Raw genomic sequence first — 18,538 nt, forward strand, 5'->3', positions numbered from 1 at the left:
CGGACCCATTCGCAGTTATGAACTTATCCCTTCATGGGGAGCCGAGGATCATAATCAAGAATATGGGTTGACTCCCGTCGTTTGGCGTGATATCGAATTTATCGACTGCGGCGAGCAAGATTCGTAGCCATCGATCAAATACTGCCTTAGGTAGGTACGGTAGGTACACTACCTACCTTGATAGGTAGGGCTAAGTGGTTGCCGCGTACCAGGAGCCAACTTGGTAGTTGGATAGCGATCTCTTCTAGCTTCAGCTTAGTAGCGAGCGACGTGAAAACAGCACCACCCAGCAATCCGGTTCCAGGAAACAGCCCGCCTCCCCACTTCCATCCCTCTTTCTGTACGTGGTATTGGGAGGGGTCAACTCAGCAATCAGTAATCCAGATGAGGTGGAACCACGGGAAGCTTCACCCAGGAAACGTGGGGCCATTCAGAGGGCGAACGAAAATGACTCGGTCGAGGTGGGGTGCTTCCAAATTTGAGAACCATGTGGGAAAAAATAGATTAGAGTTTTGATGCAACCAAGTCCAGTGCGTCCCGGAGATGACATGGGATGGGATGGGATGGGATGAGATGAGATGATGAGAGATGAGATGATGAGACGAGACGAGATGAGACGCTCGCACGAGTCGTGGTACAAAGTGGCAAGACAGTCGAACTCTCTTCTACTCCCGGCGCTTGTTGCACCAGGGTTTTGTTAGACTTCGCTGGACGCGTCGTCTGTTTGACCTTGACACATCTTTGGGACACATCTCTCGTTGCTGTCTTGGTCGTCAGACCTCCACACACGCTTGCGCAGTACCTACTGTGGTAGGTGCATGGATGCGGCTCCGTAATGTAACCAGTAGATAAGCAGGGAATGGCTAGCCCTTGCACCAAGTGCATGGGGAAAATGCACGAGGGATGATTGACAACCAGGAACTGGATGGAGTTTGGGCCGGTAATTCCACTAACTTGCTGATGCACACGCGGATTTCTCAGCTAGGAATAGCCCTAAAGTTTAAAGCCCCTTACCGGTGGTTCAGGGGTAGATGAATGGTATGGGACCCACAGGCGCAGGCCTGGCAAGTCACGAGATCCGCTAGACAGGTTTTCGTACCATGGCTCGCACTCTCACCGTCCATCTTGGCTGTCTGCAATGTGAACTCGAATCCTGACAGCGATTCAGATGCCTGCCGACCGCCGACCGAGGTTTCATAGCTACGTTAGATCAGCCTCGGCGAAATTCAAAGCAGGAATGATCCAACCTGTGGACAGATACATTTCATCATATTTTCTTACCTCACCACCATTAGACTCGACTGTGACAACCTATCTATGCCTAGGTGCTCCCGTCGCTTGGCGTCAGGGGGCTAGCCTGATTCGTACTTGTGCGTGCACCTAAGCGCACTGGTGGCATAGAACTCGTCCGATCGAAGGAGTGGGACATACATACAGGTATGTGCGAACTTGTCCCTAACATCCAGGGAAAACGGGGGTCTCGGCCAATGTGGTATGCTTGGCGACCTAACAAGGAACCAAGTCCATGCGACTTGGGCGAGCCCTTCATTCGGTTCTTCGGGCAAATGCCGAATCAGGAAGGCTCTCCCATCTGCCCTGCCTATATTGGACGTTGTCGTTGGAACGGATCCATGGCGCATGCGAACGTTGGAAAGACTACCTTGGTACCTAGGTATCTCCGGGCAGACCAGACAGGGCGTGTGACGTGCATTAGCTCAAATGGAGATCTTCGAGACAAGATAACGAACTTATTCCATCCTAACATCCATCTTCCTTGGTAGCCACCTAGACCTAGGATTCTACTGTTGTAGTGTACTCGTCCACCACCTAGACACCTAGGTCATACTCGGCCCCCATGGAGAGAAGGCTACCTTAGGTAGGTAGTGTATTCCCTACTTCGCAGGTTGGTTTGGCCGGGTTCCATGGTCGAAAACAACAGTTTCCAAATGTTCTAGACGTCTTCTGGCAATTTACTAGATTAGGTCAAAGCGCCGGCGTCTTGCGTCACGGTCAAAACTTTCAGGCCCCGGGGCGATACTTCCCGCCCCACCAACACCAACGACAAGCTGCGGCCCCTGCCAGTCACCTGGGTGCGTGGGGTTTTTTGCGTTAATCACAATTCGGGTTGTCCCCGGTTTCCCGTGTGGGCCATCACCTCTCCGTACCTGCCCTAACACTCGTTCGAAGGGACAGGTGCGGAATGTCGTTAGGTAGTTACCAGGAAAGGGAGTCAGGGCATCATGGCTGCATATAAGAGCCGGCATGTCCACCCGAGTCTGTCCATTACCAGGATTCCGCTCACCGACCCAAGCAAGAGGACCTGTCAGTCATCTCACCGGTTGTACTTCTTGCGTAGCCCATTGGAGCATTGCATTCACAATCCCGGCCATTACCATCCGGCCATCTCGTCACCCGGTGTCAGCGCCAGTGCCAGTGGGCAGTGTCGCAGTCTTGACTCTTTCCTGACCGCTTTGTTCTTGCTCTTCCATATATATATATTTGTACCCGTCCTCCCCCCACCCATCCAGCCAGCATGCTCTCCCTCCACCCTCAAGATCACTACCAGCAATCCACGTCTGGCCTCGCCCTCCGAGCAGCCATTGCCCAGCTCCACTCACCAGCCCCCAACTTCTCATCACCTTGTCCCACACCAAACATGGGCGAATACAGCCGGGCGAACGGGGCGGCACCGTCTGAAGCAGTGGTAGCTCGGGCTTTGGACACTGCGAGAAACACCCCCGATGGTGCTGAAGACCCGGTCGTGAACGCAATACTCGAGGCTGCCATCGACAGGATCTGGAAGAAAGTCGAAGCCCGACCCGACTCGTATATCATGAGTAGGGGCGAGTTCGCCGTCTTCAACTACTATCAGGTGCGCTTCACTGGGAACAGCGTGGCTATTGCTGCGCGCAAAAGATACTGGGACAACACACATGCTTGACCCGGGGCGAGGATGGAAGCTGTAAAGAGGTTAGAGGCCCTGGACAACCAACCAACCAACCAACCAACCCTATATCCCACAGCGGCAGGCCTGTCCGCTTCCGTGGGCCGTACGCCGGATTGCATCTACACTACCTGCCCTTCCCTCCCCGGGTCAACAACTGCCGGCAAGAACAAACAAACCCCCGTCCGTCCTACCTGTGCCGCAGGGGCACAGGCGATCTGCGATCTGCACGAGTAGCGCCACAGCCAGGCTGCTGGACCCTCAATTTCCATCCATCCATCCATCCATCCACGGCGCCTTCAATCGACGGTCTTGGTCAAACGACTGCTGTTATTTGCCAGCCCAGATGGCTGCCGGACAGCCACCTGACGCTTCTCCGATATCACAACTACATGCATACATGCAGCGTGTGTTATCTCCAGAGCTCCGCCAGCCATGATTATGTTGTTCATGAGTTCATGCAGCCCTGTTGTTGCATTGATTAGATTCCTCTCCCTGTTGCCTAATTGGCCTTGCTGTTAATTAGTTATATTCTCGGATACCACTTGTTTTGCTTTTAGATTTTTATTTTGCCGCATTTGGAGGAGCACCGAGGGACACTCTGCCCGTGTCTAATATATTTTTTGTTAAATGGATTTCATCCCCACACGGACTCTCCTCAACCTTGATCCGAATAAGTCGTCATCGGCGACTTCCACATCCCACATCCCTTGTGCGGATTCGCAGTCATCTCCTCTGCCCTGCGTCAACAATTGCCTGCCATGTCTTTCTCTGATCTTGAGAAGCGCATTCAGCAAGTTGACGTACGGCATGGGACTACATCACCACCCCAGCGGCCAGCCATACGACTTCGACTGCTTGGTTGCCTGATCTTGCTAACCACCGCCCTCGTCGGCGTCTCGATAGGCCATTCGGCCTTCTGTGATCGTCTGGCCTTTAGCTCGGTTCTGCGACAGGGTGCACCGGACCAAGATGAAAGGTTTGGGGGCAGGACTGCAAGTGACATCGTTGCTGCGGACTGGCTGGGTAATAGGCCTGGCCGCCAAGGGCTCGAGGCGAAGTCTCCTACTGCCAAACGCCAGGCGACCACCATCTCATCTGCACCGACGGCCGCCCCGACTGTTCTCGAGTGCTTCCAGGTTGCACAGCCTGTCTTGACACCCCATGGCGCCATTTACTCGCCGTCCGTGTCTGAGGAGGAGGGCCCATCTTCCAAGGAATCCTGTACCGTTTTGCTGATGGAGCACACATTCGCGTGGAGTTACAACGACCCCTTCATTGGTAAGCTTGGCTATTCAGGTTGTCCAAGTTGCGATACGCGTCGGCGCGGTGCCTTACATCGTTTGCTTAGGGAACTACACCCCGCCTAGCTGTCAATTCAACCGAGTAGTCATGAACTTCACTGTGACGTCCCAAGGCAGACAATTCGACCGCCTGGCCCTCATGTACTTTGGTGACACAGAGGTCTGGCGCACCTCGACGGCCGAGCCCACGTCCCCGCCCGGCATCCGCTGGGTTTATCTGAAGGACATGACCCACTACTTGTATTTCTGGAAGTCGCCACAGAAGCTCATCTTCGACCTGGGCAACCTGGTCGACGACAAGTACACGGGGTCCTTCAACACGACCCTGACGGCGACCTTCTTCACGAGCGACGTCGAGTCGGGCGCCGCGCCGCCGAGCGACCTGGTCATCCCCATATCCAAGCGGCAGGGCGCCGCCAACGCCGTCAGCCAGTTCACGCTGCCCGAGGACGAGGCCACCAACACGGTGGCCGGGTTCCCGAGGAACGCCCGGCGCGCCGTCTTCTCCGTCTCGGCGTGCGGGCAGGCGAGCGAGGAGTTCTGGTGGAGCAACGTGCTGCAGAGCGACGTGTACGCCTTCAACGCCACGGCTGGGGAGTACCCGGGCCTCAGCCCCTTCCGCGAGGTACAGGTCCTGATCGACGGGCAGGTTGCCGGCGTCCAGTGGCCGTTCCCCGTCATCTTCACGGGCGGCGTCGTCCCGGGCTTGCACCGGCCCGTCGTGGGCCTTGACGCGTTCGACCTCCGCGAGCACGAGATCGACATCACCCCCTTCCTCCCGCTACTATGTGACGGGGCCGAGCACACGTTCACCATCCGAATCGCAGGCCTAGACGACGACGGCGGCGGCGGCGGCGGCGGCGACAGCGACGATTTCTCGGACGTGGTCGTCACCGAGACGGTCGGCGACAGCTGGTATGTCACGGGCAAGATCTTCGTCTGGCTCGACGACGACGAAGGGTCGATCACCACGGGGGACGCGCCGACCGTCGAGGTGGGGCCGCCGGTCATCACCCTCTCGCGCCACCTCGGCCAGACCTCAAACGGCACCAACGAGACACTGGCATACACCACCGAGGTCAGGCGCACGCTGACCACTAGCGGCAGGGTGGTGACGCAGAGATCGAGCGGCGCCGTCTCCTGGTCGCAGAAACTGTCGTACTCGAACAAGGCGTACATCAGCAGCTTCGGCTACGACCAGCTTAACGAGTTGCTCGTCGAGGGCGCAGACCGGTCCTCCTCCTCGTCGTCGTCCTCGGCCACCGATGACGGTGACGACGGCGCGGCAGATGTGGTGCCCTACTACGGCGCCGACTACCGCTACCCGCTCTTCGCCAACACGACCACGGACGTCTCGGAGCAGGGGAACCTGACCCTGCGGGCCCACCTCGTCCAGGGCCTCAGGCTGCGCGTGCGCGGCGCCTCCGTCTTCCCCACGGGCCTCGAGGCCTTTGGCGGCGGCGGAGATAGCACCCTGGAGACGAGCAAGGAGGGCACGGCCTCGTTCTTCCAGACCGGCGACGGGAAGAATAGCTCGGGCTTCGGCGATAGCGCCCAGGTGTTTCGCTTCTCCTCCGGGGTGGGCGGTGACGGTGACGGTGATGACGTCGGCGATGTTAGTTACGACCGTAGCGGTGGTGATGGTGGTGGCGGCGGCGTGGAGCTGTTCTTCCGCCACGTATCCGCCGTCAACGGAACCGTCGTCTACGACCGTGTGCGCATCGAGGGGAGGGATGCCGGCGGGGATGTCGAGGGTGGGACGCCCGGGGAGGCGGGGCCGGCGATGTTGTTTGCGCCGGCGCCGGCTGGCGGCGGGAGGGGGCCGAGGGTGTTCATGGGGAGGGCGGCGGTGGGGGTTGAGTAGGTGCGTAGGTACGTAGATGTCTATTGGATGGCTGACGGTCACGGATGGACTTCTTTTTGGGGGGTTTCAAGTCAGGAAGTAGGTGTCTGATTAATGATCACTCTGTTGGTACCATTTACTATGCAAACATATCCCACAGAGCGCTGCCAGTATGGAGACGTCTCACCTTTGCGAGGGTATCTCTAGAGGTGTGCACTCAAATATCTGAAGTGAGACTCCTTGTGCTTCTATCTGGACAATTACTCTTGCCACTGAACCCTTGTTTAGGTGACCTAGGCCCATGATGTGTGTCCCACTGGCACGGTGCTGCGACCCTGGGATAGCTCGCCGGGGCTTCTTCCTTGGTCGTTGCGTGTGAATGTCTTGGCGAATATTGGGGGTGTTGATGGCTTGGCTCGGCTGCGACAGTCCGAAAGAAAATCATGTGAAGACCCCCTACCGAGAAGCTCTACGCGTATATTATCACTAACGGGGTAGTTAGGGTCATTAAGGACGCATAACTGCGTCTCGATGACATCAGGTGATTTGGGACTTGGGTGTTCAACGACAGGGAGTCACGAGATCTACACTAGGATAGGAAGGAATCTGGGGATGTGCTTAAAAACAGGGGCTCCACAGATCTGCTTCGAGTACACCAGGAGCAGTGCGTACAGATTAGACGCAAAAGGGAGAAATGGCATTACGCTATACGCATACTACATAGTAGGTAAATTATGTAGTGAGTGCACTTGCCTCCGGGCCTCCCGGAACAGTCGCAGCCACGGCGGGGCCTCTCGGCGGCGGTGGAGTCAAGGGAGACAATCTAAAGTGGTGTATTAGCGTCCCAGCTGTGGACATTTGTGGCCTGTAGTTGTCACCCTGCCTGGTATCTTGACGCACTTGAGCCTCTCTTCCGCCGCAACTTGCAGGGTGTTTCGTGTCAACAGGCGCGAAGGCTTGGACTGGACGGTAGAAGGTCGTGGCTTCCCAAGGATCGAAGGCCGAGGGTGTTGATGCGGGCGAATCATAGTGCAGATCTGCGCTGCCCCGGCAGGTGACCCAAAATGGAGGTGTGTGCTACCCCGGCTCCCCGCCAACGGTTGCATGAGGACCAATTGTAGGTGAGGATATACTGACGTCTGTGCAGGCAATGCAGGGTATCGTCCCGCGGCCTGCCGGCTCTTCACCACGGAAACCGCATCGCCACCCTGGACTTAAGCTGTTGGATGAGAGAAGATTTTGTTGACGATTTGTTGCGGCACTCCTGGCGTTACGCCTCAGGGGGACAGTTTGGTACTACGTAGTCAGATAGTAATAAGTTTATAGCTAGAGTCATTGGCCTGGCATTTGTTTCTGCTGGCTCCGGTCAGCCAAGCACTCGACCCATTCTTTCTCTTTTATTTTGTTTTAGCGCTGAATGTCGTGACGTTCTGAGCCTGGAAGCCTGTGAGGTCATCGGGCCCCACCTTATCTGCCGATCGCCCTGGCAGAGAAAGCATCATCGAATGATTGAGCCATAATACGTCGCCTATGCCCAAGCATTGCAGTGTATATTCCCTCACACTACCCGCCTCTGGACTTTATTTTCCATCCCCTTGCACTTGCTCTGTCTCTCAAACCCCTACCACGTTCAGTTTGATTGACATATTCGCAATCCCTTGTTGACATCCCACATCGGTTCAAGATTCGACGTACACAACAGCAACGAACATTTACCGTCAACAGAGAGCACAGCCACAGACTTCGAACCTCTTTCCGTTTCTCTCCAGCGAACACAGAGACCAATATCTCGAGACTCTATCCGGGCACATACTCTCGCTGTTAAGCAACTACTACCTACTCTGAAGAGCTTCGGGCACCTTGGACGCCGGAATTCCACACAGCTTCTCGAAGCCGCGCAGTTAGAAATCTCGGAATCGCCAAAATGGAGATTATACAGATCCTCATCCGGGCCCTGCAGTTCCTGTGGACGCTACTCATCACCGCGCTCATCGGCAATGTCATCGCGAACAACCGCAACGGCCACATGGCGAGCATCAACTTCGCCATGTTCGTCGCCGTGCTCTCGTGGCTGGCGCTTCTCTACGGCCTGGTGGCCGCCTTCATCGAATCCATCGCCATCCCCGTCGCCATGATCGTCCTCGACGGCCTCGCCGTCCTCTTCACCTTCATCAGCGCCGTCGTCCTCGCCGCCAAGCTGACCGCCGTCAATTGCGGCGGCAACTTCCACAACAAGGGCTCCGGCTGGATCGGCTTCGGCAGCTCCAACACGGAGAAGCGCTGCCGCGAGATCCAGGCCAGCACCGCATTCATGTGGTTCCTCTTCGCCTCGTTCGCCGCGAGCCTGGCCCTCGCCGCCATCGGCTTCCGCCGCATGGGCGGCAGCATGCGGTCTTCCCGCCCGACCATGTCGCAGGTCCGCGTTTGAGCGGGGAGCGTCGGGTTCATCCCCATCCCACGGGCTGCCATGTTGTCGCATACATGCCCAATTCATCACTTCGTCTTGCCAAGCCTCTCGTCTAGTTGTCCGGCTCATAAGGGCGGGAGTGATCATTCGCGGGGAGCGGATGTCGCTGGCCGAGTGGCGCACTAATGCGGAAGAAAGCTGTATAGGATTTGGGGGGCTAATCGGCGTTTTGGAGGCACACTTGGAACTTGGTTCAAAGGGAACCTGTTTTGTACGTCTAATTATGGTCTATGTTGATATGACGGATGGGATTGGATGATCCGAGTAATTATATCCAGCCTCGGGCCGTGGATAGGGAACAGGTATACCACTCTAGGGCTAGAGCTGCGATATATAGCACAATCAATTCAAGTAAAGGAATATCCAATAGCCTTGATTCGGGATGGACTATTTGTGTACAAGATCGACTTCATGGCTGACTGGGCATGCGAATTTGTATATACGTTCCGACGCCGACAACCTCTCTAGGAAGGGGACCCAACCCTCGCGCGTATTTGCCGATGATGAACCTCATGGTGGTATCCAGGCGGTAACGTATTGGCCTCCTATTCTTCCCAGTTGCGACAGGACTATCCGATGATATCGACCTAGTGTGCTCCTCCCCCGTTCAAACGACGAGATTGCAGTGTATTCCTTCGGACTCCGTCGACCGTCTAGATGTGTGGGTCGTATGTTCGCAAGTGCAGATCTAGCTTCTCAAGAAGCACCGAGGATGAGCTTTCCTCACAACGTCGCCGCAACTCCTACCGCGTTGAAGGCCTTCTTGCTCGTCCACCTAACTTCGACGTCGTACATCCATTCCATGTATCTCGCCCAGCCTGTAGGAAGGTCAGTTGGTTCGGATCGGAAGCCAAGACGTGACAATGGAGGGGAATGGGGAGGAGGATGGGAAAGAGGATGGGCAGGGGCTCACTCCAATAGGCGAATTTGCGGCCAAAGTACTTGCCCGCAAAGGGTATCAGCACCATGGTTAGGAGAAGCTGTAGTTGCTCCAGGCTAGCCTCCCACTCTTGTTGCGCGTCCGAGTCGTCCTCCGAGTCGTCCTCTGAATCGAGCACACCGCTGGAAATTGACGGGAGGGAGTCAACGTCATCGTTGTCCTCCGAACACGCCGAGCGGTCCGGAATGACGAATGATTCGGAAGCAGACATGGCGGGGCCGGCACCGAGGCTCGAGGGCGACTTTTGGCGGCCAGGTAGGTTGGAGGGTCGGGGATCGAAAGCGGTGTCGGCTTCAACCAAGCTGAACGGAAGAGTTGGTGGTCTGAGGGAGTTCGAACTGTCAGAACCTCCGGCTGCACGGGATCGTGAGGCTTGGTTGTGAGCGCAGCATTGACGTAATAGAAGAATGGGCCGGGAAGCTATCCTCGACTTGGTATCGGACAGGGACGCTATTCGTAGTTCATGCCATGTTGTAGAGATGGCTGTTTGGCCGATTCGGCGTGGGGCACCAGATAGGTGGCCCACAAAACCTTGGGGATGCAGGCTGCCCACTGGCCCATCTTTGCCAGCGAGTGCTTAGGATATCAGGTGACTACGACGCACTGCTAGAGTCACCTATTAACCTCAGGCTCTCCGACACCAGCGAGCCAGCAATCCGAGAAGGCAAACAAACCTCGCCTCCTCGTCGATTATATTTTCCCCCAAAGTCGGATCTGCCAGCGGTAGCCAGGTCTACATAATCTCCACATCACATCGCCCTGCTGGACGACATTAACCACGCGCAGCTGGAAACTGGAGGAAACTCGTGTTGAGAGTATGGATGCGCCCGACGTAAGTATCTAGGTACCCTGGATTTAACCCCCCGCAAAAGCCTGCCCAGCTCAAACATGGAAACCCATTTTCTTTATTCAATTTTGCCCCACCCCACCGCACCATTCGACGGCGACTCATACTTCTTTCTGCCAACTTTCATTATCTATTTTCCCGTCTTTCGTCGCCCTTTTCCTTCGAGCTTCGGAATCGGAATTCTGCTTTGCTTGATCATCAAATTCGTCAATCAGCATTGCCCGTTATAGTTGCCCTCCGTCGCTAACTTTTCAGGAACAACTCCAACGGCGGAAGGCCCGCAGATCAGTCACATTCACCGACGAGCACCTGGAAGTCGACGCCCACGGCAACGTCACCATGGTCACCTCACCCAACGACGACACCAAGGACACGGCGCTGTCGCACACGCCCCGTACGCCGCCGCTGTCAGCCGCCCTCGGGGCATTTGCCGATGCCTCTCAGGCACCTGCTGACGGCTCTGCAGAAGGCGCCGGCGAACCCGATGGCCTCGACCTGTCGCTAATGAAGAAGAAGAAGAAGAAGGCCAAGAAGGTCGAGGACGAGGAAGACGGCGCCGACGCTCCAGACGCTGCCGGTGACGACGCTACCGCTGCTGGAGAGGACGCTGGCCTGGACCTGACCTTGAAGAAAAAGAAGAAGAAGAAGACCACCAAGGAGGGTGAGGACGAGTTCGCCAAGAAGTTGGAGGCTCTCCAGCTCGGGGAGAAGGAGGAAGAGGGTCCCCAGGAGGGAGAGGAGCAGGACGGCGATATGGACAAGGGCACTGGTATCTGGGAGCATTCCGAGACCACGACCATCAACTACGACCCACTGCTCCTGCGGTTCTTCCAGCTGCTGTCCGAGAAGAACCCCGACCATGCCTTGGGCGGTTCGCGCAGCTACAAGATCCCCCCGCCTCAATGTCTCCGCGAAGGCAACAAGAAGACCGTTTTCGCCAACATCAGCGAGATTTGCAAGCGCATGAAGCGGACGGACGAGCACGTCACTGCCTACCTGTTCGCGGAACTGGGCACAAGCGGCAGCGTCGACGGTAGCAGGCGGCTGATTATCAAGGGCCGGTTCCAGGCCAAGCAGATTGAGAACGTGCTTCGCAAGTACATCAGTAAGTTGAACCCCTCCCTCTTTCCCCAGGTGACTGTCAGTCCAGTCTGCTGACTCCTCTGCCAGTTGAATACGTCACGTGCAAGACGTGCCGGTCTCCGGATACGGAGCTAAACAAGGGAGAGAATCGTCTGTACTTCATTACATGCAACTCGTGTGGCTCTCGTCGTTCCGTCACGGCTATCAAGACTGGTTTCTCTGCCCAGGTCGGCAAGCGGAGGAAGATGAGGGCTTAGACGGGAAAAGTTGTGTTCTAAAATTGACTCCCTATAAAAAGAAGTGAATGACACGGCACAGGGTGTGGAGTTTCGGTCATTGCATTGATGGAAACGGCTCTCGACCACATAGCAATCATCAAGATATATTATCATTGTTTCCTAGGGAATGGCTCACTGGTTACCTACGCTGCCTCTTTGCTGCCTCTGCACTGCTTGTGAGGCGTTTTCTCTCTCAACCTCAGCCCTACTGTGACGCATGTGCAAGCAACAGAGTGGAGTTGGCCCCTCATTTTACGGAGGTACAATCTGCTCCTTCCTCCTTCATCCATCCTCCATCAGCATCCAACCCCGCCTGGTACCTACATTTTGTATCCTGTATAAATCTTGCGTGCCTTAAGTGGGCAGTCTTCATTTCTGTAGCCACAGATCCAGATGAGGAATCACTATCCACCTGAATCCTCCACCTACCTACCTAAGTTGATTGTGTTAAAGAGCTCCCATGATTCACTCCCACCCCGCCTTCCCTTCCACCTTAACTTATCAGTGTGCCAAATACCTGTGAATCCAATGAACGCCAAGAATGACAATACGACAAGTGATTGACGGCCAGTCTGGCCTGCCTGTCCCCAATTCTACCAAGTCGTACTGGCATAAGGAACCTTCGGAGAAATTACTCGGCCACCGGACCACGGCAGACCTGCCGGAGACTGCAGACATCGTCGTTGTCGGAAGTGGAATCACGGGTGCATTTGCCGCCCATTTCCTCAAGCATGGAAAGGCTAGCGGCTCGAAGGTCGTCATGCTTGAGGCGAGGGAGGCCTGCTGGGGCGCAACAGGACGAGTACGTGGCCATGCAAGCCGCAATCAATGTGGTGCTCGTCGGTGGAACTAACCGAGAGAACAGAACGGTGGTCACTGCCAACCCATTGTATATGCCTCGGCCCCTGCTGTGGCGGCGTTTGAGCTGGAGACGTACCTCTTCCTCAAGAACTTTGTGCAGGAGAACAATATTCCCTGTGACTGGGTCACCCTCACAGGAGTGCACACCTTTCTGACTGAAGATATCTTCGAGCTTGCGACTGCGGCCGTTGAGAACCTTGAGAAACGGCACCCAGAGCTCGCAGCTCAGGTCGAGGTTGTCAGGCCGTCTGACTCGGGAAGTGGAGGGGAGGGGGCGACGCTCGCATCGCTCCGCGTACCCAACGCCAAGGGCGCCATTGTGCAGAAGAACGCGGCAGCCCTCTGGCCGTACAAGCTGGTGGCCTGGGTCCTGGAGCAACTCCTCGACAAGTTCCCGGCGGAGGGGTTCAATCTGCAGACGAACACGCCTGTCACCCGGCTACAGAGGCAAGAGTCGGGATCATCCACAGACAGCCCGGACAGCCATGGGTGGATCTTAACCACGCCGCGTGGCCGTATTACCGCGCAGACGGTCCTCCTCTGCACAAACGCTTATACGTCACGGCTACTGCCGGCTTTCACCGACCTTATCGTACCCACGAGGGGGCAGATCGCGGCACTGATACCACCGAAGGGCCCAGGAGGAGAAAAAGAAGGAGCGCCGGCGAAGCTGGACCACTCGTATGTATTCGTCGGGAACCAGCCAAAGTCTGCCTCGAACAGGGATGATTATTTAGTCCAGCGGCCGATCCCCGCCGGAGAGCTCATCTTCGGTGGGGGAAGACAGTGCGCGAAGGGCCTCGCGGTCGGGGAATGGCGGGACGATGACATCGAAGAGCCCGTTTCCAGGTGGCTTCGTGGGCAGCTGTCGCCACCCCTGGATCTGGCTCCGGGACACCCTGCCACGGACCACTCTGGGCCTCACGGGGACGAGGACAAGCTCCTGGAAGCTAGTTTCGAGTGGACGGGCATCATGGGCTATAGCCGAGACCACAGCCCCTGGGTCGGCGCGGTGCCGGAGAGCCTCGGTGGGGGTGGCGCTCAGGGCGGGCTGTGGATCTGCGGTGGGTATACCGGCCACGGCATGCCTGCCGCCGCGCTATGTGCCCGCGCTGTGATTCAGCAAATTGTGGACTGCGATATCGAGGGATCGTATTGGGCTGCGTTGCCGGTCGAGTTTCGTCTTACTGATGAGCGGCTCCAGTCGGCCAGGAGCAGATTCGGAGAAGTCTCTGAGATGCAGAAGCAAGGCCTTGTTGAGATGCTCTCCGAGTTTCTGAGCTCGTCGAAGGAGGCCTAGGTTTGTGATCGGGGCAGACACGGCAATGACATTGCTATGACCGTGACCGCTGATTGATTCCTCTGCAAAGTCAGTCAGTTGAATTGCCACCCATATATCAAGGATAGTCGAAGCCTGCGACGATGAGGTTGTCGTTGTCCTGCTACGTTATTAATGGGAGGGTGTTGCTCAGCCTTGGTGTTTTTTCTGTGCCTGCCTGGTCTTGAGATTGAGGGCAGTTGGGGTCCAAGGTTCCTCGACTGATGGTAAAGAGGAGGAAGGGATATGGAGGTGCAATGGCAAGGACGATGGCAGCTTGTCAAAATCCTAGGTGGGGAAGGGAGGAGCAGGGAACCAAGTTGGCAGGATTGGCGTGATTTTGTGAACGCTCCTGCCATGGTGATCATTGGAACTCTCCTTCCCAAACACGAGGCGCGTCGCATCTTGTTATTTTGAAATACTCCAAAACCCCGGCGCGTCCATCGTGATCTTGGATCTCCTCTTTCTGCATCATCGAAGCGCAAGTGGGAGTCAGATCCTATGCCCACCCTTTTTGGCTATTGTCTCTATTGTTCTCGCAGCTTTACGGCATCTCTTCTACCTAGAGGCACACAAAGCGATGTTTTGGAGCGACAATTTTTTCTGAGGACAAGTTCTACCACCCTGATGTGCGTTGTGTGAACCGGATCCCTCCCTCGATTTGACCCGATATCCGTCAGCCTTGCCACCCCCTGTCACCAAGCAAACCACAACCACACCTGACCACCCACTCATCTTTTCAAGTGTCTGCTTGATTTCTCAACATCACCAAACAACGAATCTTGCAGTCTGAAGTGTCAAGAACAACTCCCTTGTGCTACGAAAGCTTTGAGAGTGCGAGAGATAAAATAAGTGAGTAAGCCCCTGACGACTGTCTCAGCCTCAATCGCCTCCTTCAAACTGGGCAAACCGTTTGAGATGAAGAACACACATATGCTGCCAGATACTGATGCCCTCTGCCCCAGGTTCCGAGCATACTGCCTCTTGATATTAACGGTGCGTTTCTACGGATCGGTAATCGGTACTCCTCCTCTCCCCCGGGCATGACAGTTCTCTAGATTCTCCTACCCTCATCATACTGCACTCCGAATCTGTTCCTACTACTCGAGGAATCACATATCCCCCACTGCCCACATCTCTCCTAGGCGAAAGCATTGGCCAACTTCACCCACAAAAAATATCAACCATCCTTCCCTCCTGAACGAACACCCGACCCCCAACCTTCTTCCGAGTTTCATTTCTTCAACCCTGACACCAAGTACCACAGAACAATACGAGATTCCAGCAAGAATTATCTCCGTTACTGCTCCGCAGCTATCAGACTACCGTTTGCGTGCGATCTTCAAAGTGTAAGTGCTCCCCTTTTCCCCCTCATCCCCTTTTACTTGCGGGCGAACTATCACGACTGATCACCTCTTCACACTTAGAACCCGCACACAAAGAATCAATATCTAGCTCTGATACCTCAAGCTCTCGCCTTCTTCAACCATACCTACCGGACCTCTTTTCCTGTGAGTTTTGTCTATCAATGCAAAATTTTGCATACCTTTTTTGCCTTGACTGACTACCACTAGGTATCACCTCGATCAATATCAGATCCAGCTCAGCTTCACGACACCCCAGGTCTTAACCCCTTAGAAAGACCGGACTACCATTCTTCCAACGAATCTCTGAACTGGTGAGTACATATATCTATTTTGTTCGCCCACAAAAAAATAAAAACTCCTCACCGTCCCTGACTGCCCTGCCCTTGGGAAGCCAACCCCTTTCCCCCGAAAACACACCACCCACCACCCACCACCTATCACCCATCACCACTCAGATTTTTTCATCACTTTCCTGCTCTGCAACCTCTCTATCATCTGTAACCACACTTTCCTGCACGATTATCATCATCTCTGCAATCGCTCTCTTCTCTGCAAGCCCTCCTATCCGCTGCAACCACTCAGGCTTCACTATCGCATTTTCCCCATCATCACTTCTTGTCTCCCATCGCCGCTCTTCACCTGCGGCAGCCACTTCCCTTCCCTTAGCATCAAATTTTGCATTGCAATCACTTGTCCACACGACTGTCGAGGACAAATCTTTTTCTCCCACTTTTTGCATTCACATCGTAGTTGCTGACCACAACATATCCAGGTCTACGAGACTCCTCACCTGAACCTTACTTATTCTTGCCACTACAAGCAACGATATCGTACGTGATACCCATTGTAGCCTTGGTATGAATTGTCACTGACAGGTAGTCCCGCAGTACCATAACGATGCCTGCCGTCAACATTTCGATGCTTGCCAACGGTGTTGATCGCCACATGGCCCCTGTTTTCCCTAGTCCGCTCACCACGACAAACTTGTAGGAGAAGTCTGTCGGGACCAAGACCAAGGGAAAACATGCCATGGTGAGCACTGATTGGCGCAAGGATGCCTCTTCTGTCTCTGTCCTGGGCGACGACACCCACAATACCATCGTCCCCGCCCACGAGGCGGCCAAGCTTTCCGACAATGCTCTCGTCATCGAGACTGGTGTGCCCGTCTCTTCCATTGATTATCGCCGCCCTAACAAGGATATGACTCCTTGGGGTGCTGTCAGCTCCGCTCCTCCTGCCAAGACCGAGTTCTCCACGGAGGAGACCACCGACATCACCCAGATCAGGGTCAATGGCCTCAGCCCCATTGTCGTCGTTGATCACGATGGCCGCGAGATCACTCTGCCCACCGCCTTTGCTCTGGATGTCACGCCCATCGAGAGGGCCTACATCTCCTCGGGCTCCTCGTCCCCGCTCTCGCTCGGCGAGTTGAAGGTCGCGAAGAACCCGCACCGCCTCCGCCGCTCGTCCCAGGACACGGACATCGAGGACACTCGTCGTGTCCTTAACATCCGAGACATCCGCCGCTCCATCAGCACTTCCCCGGAGTATCTGGCCAAGAATGCCGGCACTCGATACGATCGAATGATCAAGGAGAAGCATGCGGCCGCCCTTATGGAGGAAGATCCGGCTATCGACCGAATCGGCGGAGTCGAGGCAGAATCCCCCCATCGTGCCCGCAAGGTCGACCAAGCCGCTAGGGATCGATTTAGACTGATGCTGGAACGACTGAACCAACTCGCCTCGGCCACCTCTTCCGATCTCACCAAGGGCCACAACGAGGACAAGAGCCCGGTCACCACCCTCTTGGCCAACGACCCGGCCATCATCGCCATCCGAGCCAAGGACTCCGACCTTGCCTCTAATGTTGCCGAAAACGGTGAGGAGGTTGACGCCATGTACCAACAGCAGGTTGGATGGCAGCACGCCATCGGCGCCAGGGTCTCGGGAGATTCGGGATATGTCTCTACTGAAGGCACGCACAAGAGGCACGACAGCTCTGGGGATGAGAAATCGCCCAACTCGAAGCGCGACTCGGGCATCGCGAGCGAGAGCCCTTCGAAGAAACTTAACCCCTTGGCCGCCGAGTTCAAGACGGTGGACAAGGCTGGCCTCGCGCGCCTCGGCATGGACAAGTTCGACCCTTGTGTCCCTCCCCCTTCCTTTGGCCCCGTCCCTGAGCTCTCTCCGCCCTTCAGCAACTGTGGCCCCACCAACGGCCCTGGCCACTTTGCCCTTGCTCCTCCTCCCGGCCTTGTCCCTCCTCCCGGCCTGGGTCCCATGATGCCTCCCATGGCTCCTTCACCACCCGTGGCGCACATGAACAACTTCCACGCCCCGGTAGCTCCGCCAATGCCATTCAACAACTTCGGCATGTTTCCTCCTGGCCCAATGGGACCTATCGCCTCCCCGCCCATGTTCAACGGCAATCCTTTCAACGCCAACCCTCGGAGATGCCCTCCTATGCCCTTCATGCCGCAGCCCCAGGCACTCCCCATCGGCCCTCCTCCAGGATTCAACAAGCCCAACATGCCCATCGCGCCTCCTTTGGGCTTCAACATGGCCCCCCAGCTTCCCCCAGTCGTCCCACACTACCCCCCCGCGGCCATGGGCCCTGCGCCTCCCATGATGCAACCTCCGATGTTCCCGGCCCCCGCACCCATGGGTATCGCCACCCCACCCATCCCACTAGCCCCCGCCGTGTTCCCCGTCACCAAGAAGCCGCGCGGCCACGACCCAATCAAGCAGCAGCAGTACGAGGCGTACCTGGAGTACCGCAAGGCGTTCGAGCCGGGTTACCATTTCGCGGCGCGAGCGCGGCAGGCGAACCGGTACGCGCGCCAGCAGGGCCACCAGCGGCACCAGGCCGGCGCCTAGAAAGCCGTCGTCGGGCGGGCCAGAGAGGTTGCTGCCAGGATGGCGAGTGCGGGAGGTCGGGTGAGCGAGGAGGATCATGGCAATGATGATGGCCCGTCGTCGGCTGCGGAGGATTCGTGATGTTGTGGATGGACTGCGAGCGAAGCGATGTAATATGGGATGAGGGAGGTTTTGAGGAGAGGAGAAATGGAAAACTGAGGAGAAAAAATGTGTAAAACAAAAAAAAGGTGGGAAAAAAGGGGGAGAGGGAAGTGCAGGAGTGGGGTTTTCATCTGATGAGAAGATGTCGAGGTCACCATCTCGACTTCGTCACGACGGATATGAACCTTTGCATTGTTTCTCGTACGTCGTTTTCATAGACTTTGGCTTTTTTGTTTCTGTTTTTCTTTTCCCTTATTCTTTCAAATTG

At 56.0% G+C, this 18,538-nt stretch overlaps 7 protein-coding genes across 7 annotated transcripts; 6 read left to right on the forward strand and 1 right to left on the reverse strand.

Annotated features, from left to right (window-relative positions):
• Positions 1–2,533: 2,533 nt before the first annotated feature.
• Positions 2,534–2,941, forward strand: QBC33DRAFT_555706 (uncharacterized protein; the record flags this gene model as incomplete). The annotated part of the gene is made up of 1 exon (XM_060429668.1): positions 2,534–2,941. One exon carries the CDS (start codon positions 2,534–2,536, stop codon positions 2,939–2,941), a length of 408 nt encoding a protein of 135 aa, XP_060287429.1.
• A 975-nt stretch (positions 2,942–3,916) lies between these two features.
• On the forward strand, positions 3,917–6,112 carry QBC33DRAFT_575995 (peptide N-acetyl-beta-D-glucosaminyl asparaginase amidase A-domain-containing protein; the record flags this gene model as incomplete). The annotated part of the gene is made up of 4 exons (XM_060430873.1): positions 3,917–3,970; positions 4,027–4,225; positions 4,296–5,863; positions 5,912–6,112. The coding sequence occupies 4 exons, from the start codon at positions 3,917–3,919 to the stop codon at positions 6,110–6,112; spliced, it is 2,022 nt and encodes a 673-aa protein (XP_060287430.1).
• A 1,513-nt stretch (positions 6,113–7,625) lies between these two features.
• Positions 7,626–8,988, forward strand: QBC33DRAFT_527255 (marvel domain-containing protein). Its single transcript, XM_060426963.1, has one exon. The coding sequence runs from the start codon at positions 8,016–8,018 to the stop codon at positions 8,517–8,519; it is 504 nt and encodes a 167-aa protein (XP_060287431.1). The 5' UTR covers positions 7,626–8,015; the 3' UTR covers positions 8,520–8,988.
• A 135-nt stretch (positions 8,989–9,123) lies between these two features.
• On the reverse strand, positions 9,124–10,091 carry QBC33DRAFT_237263 (uncharacterized protein). Its single transcript, XM_060422885.1, has 2 exons — positions 9,472–10,091; positions 9,124–9,376 (listed from the first exon to the last, which is right to left on the reverse strand). The coding sequence occupies exons 1-2, from the start codon at positions 9,707–9,709 to the stop codon at positions 9,282–9,284; spliced, it is 333 nt and encodes a 110-aa protein (XP_060287432.1). The 5' UTR covers positions 9,710–10,091; the 3' UTR covers positions 9,124–9,281.
• A 7-nt stretch (positions 10,092–10,098) lies between these two features.
• Positions 10,099–11,874, forward strand: QBC33DRAFT_236877 (domain found in IF2B/IF5-domain-containing protein). Its single transcript, XM_060422883.1, has 3 exons — positions 10,099–10,330; positions 10,601–11,450; positions 11,516–11,874. The coding sequence occupies exons 1-3, from the start codon at positions 10,316–10,318 to the stop codon at positions 11,683–11,685; spliced, it is 1,035 nt and encodes a 344-aa protein (XP_060287433.1). The 5' UTR covers positions 10,099–10,315; the 3' UTR covers positions 11,686–11,874.
• A 1-nt stretch (position 11,875) lies between these two features.
• On the forward strand, positions 11,876–13,904 carry QBC33DRAFT_236878 (FAD dependent oxidoreductase-domain-containing protein). The gene is made up of 2 exons (XM_060422884.1): positions 11,876–12,508; positions 12,572–13,904. The coding sequence occupies exons 1-2, from the start codon at positions 12,248–12,250 to the stop codon at positions 13,865–13,867; spliced, it is 1,557 nt and encodes a 518-aa protein (XP_060287434.1). The 5' UTR covers positions 11,876–12,247; the 3' UTR covers positions 13,868–13,904.
• Positions 13,905–16,149: 2,245 nt separating this feature from the next.
• On the forward strand, positions 16,150–18,129 carry QBC33DRAFT_566668 (uncharacterized protein; the record flags this gene model as incomplete). The annotated part of the gene is made up of 2 exons (XM_060430463.1): positions 16,150–16,185; positions 16,243–18,129. The coding sequence occupies 2 exons, from the start codon at positions 16,150–16,152 to the stop codon at positions 18,127–18,129; spliced, it is 1,923 nt and encodes a 640-aa protein (XP_060287435.1).
• Positions 18,130–18,538: the final 409 nt, after the last annotated feature.

This window comes from Phialemonium atrogriseum (assembly GCF_030411735.1).
Source record: "Phialemonium atrogriseum strain 8032-3 unplaced genomic scaffold QBC33scaffold_3, whole genome shotgun sequence".
Classification (NCBI taxonomy): Eukaryota; Fungi; Ascomycota; class Sordariomycetes; order Cephalothecales; family Cephalothecaceae; genus Phialemonium; species Phialemonium atrogriseum.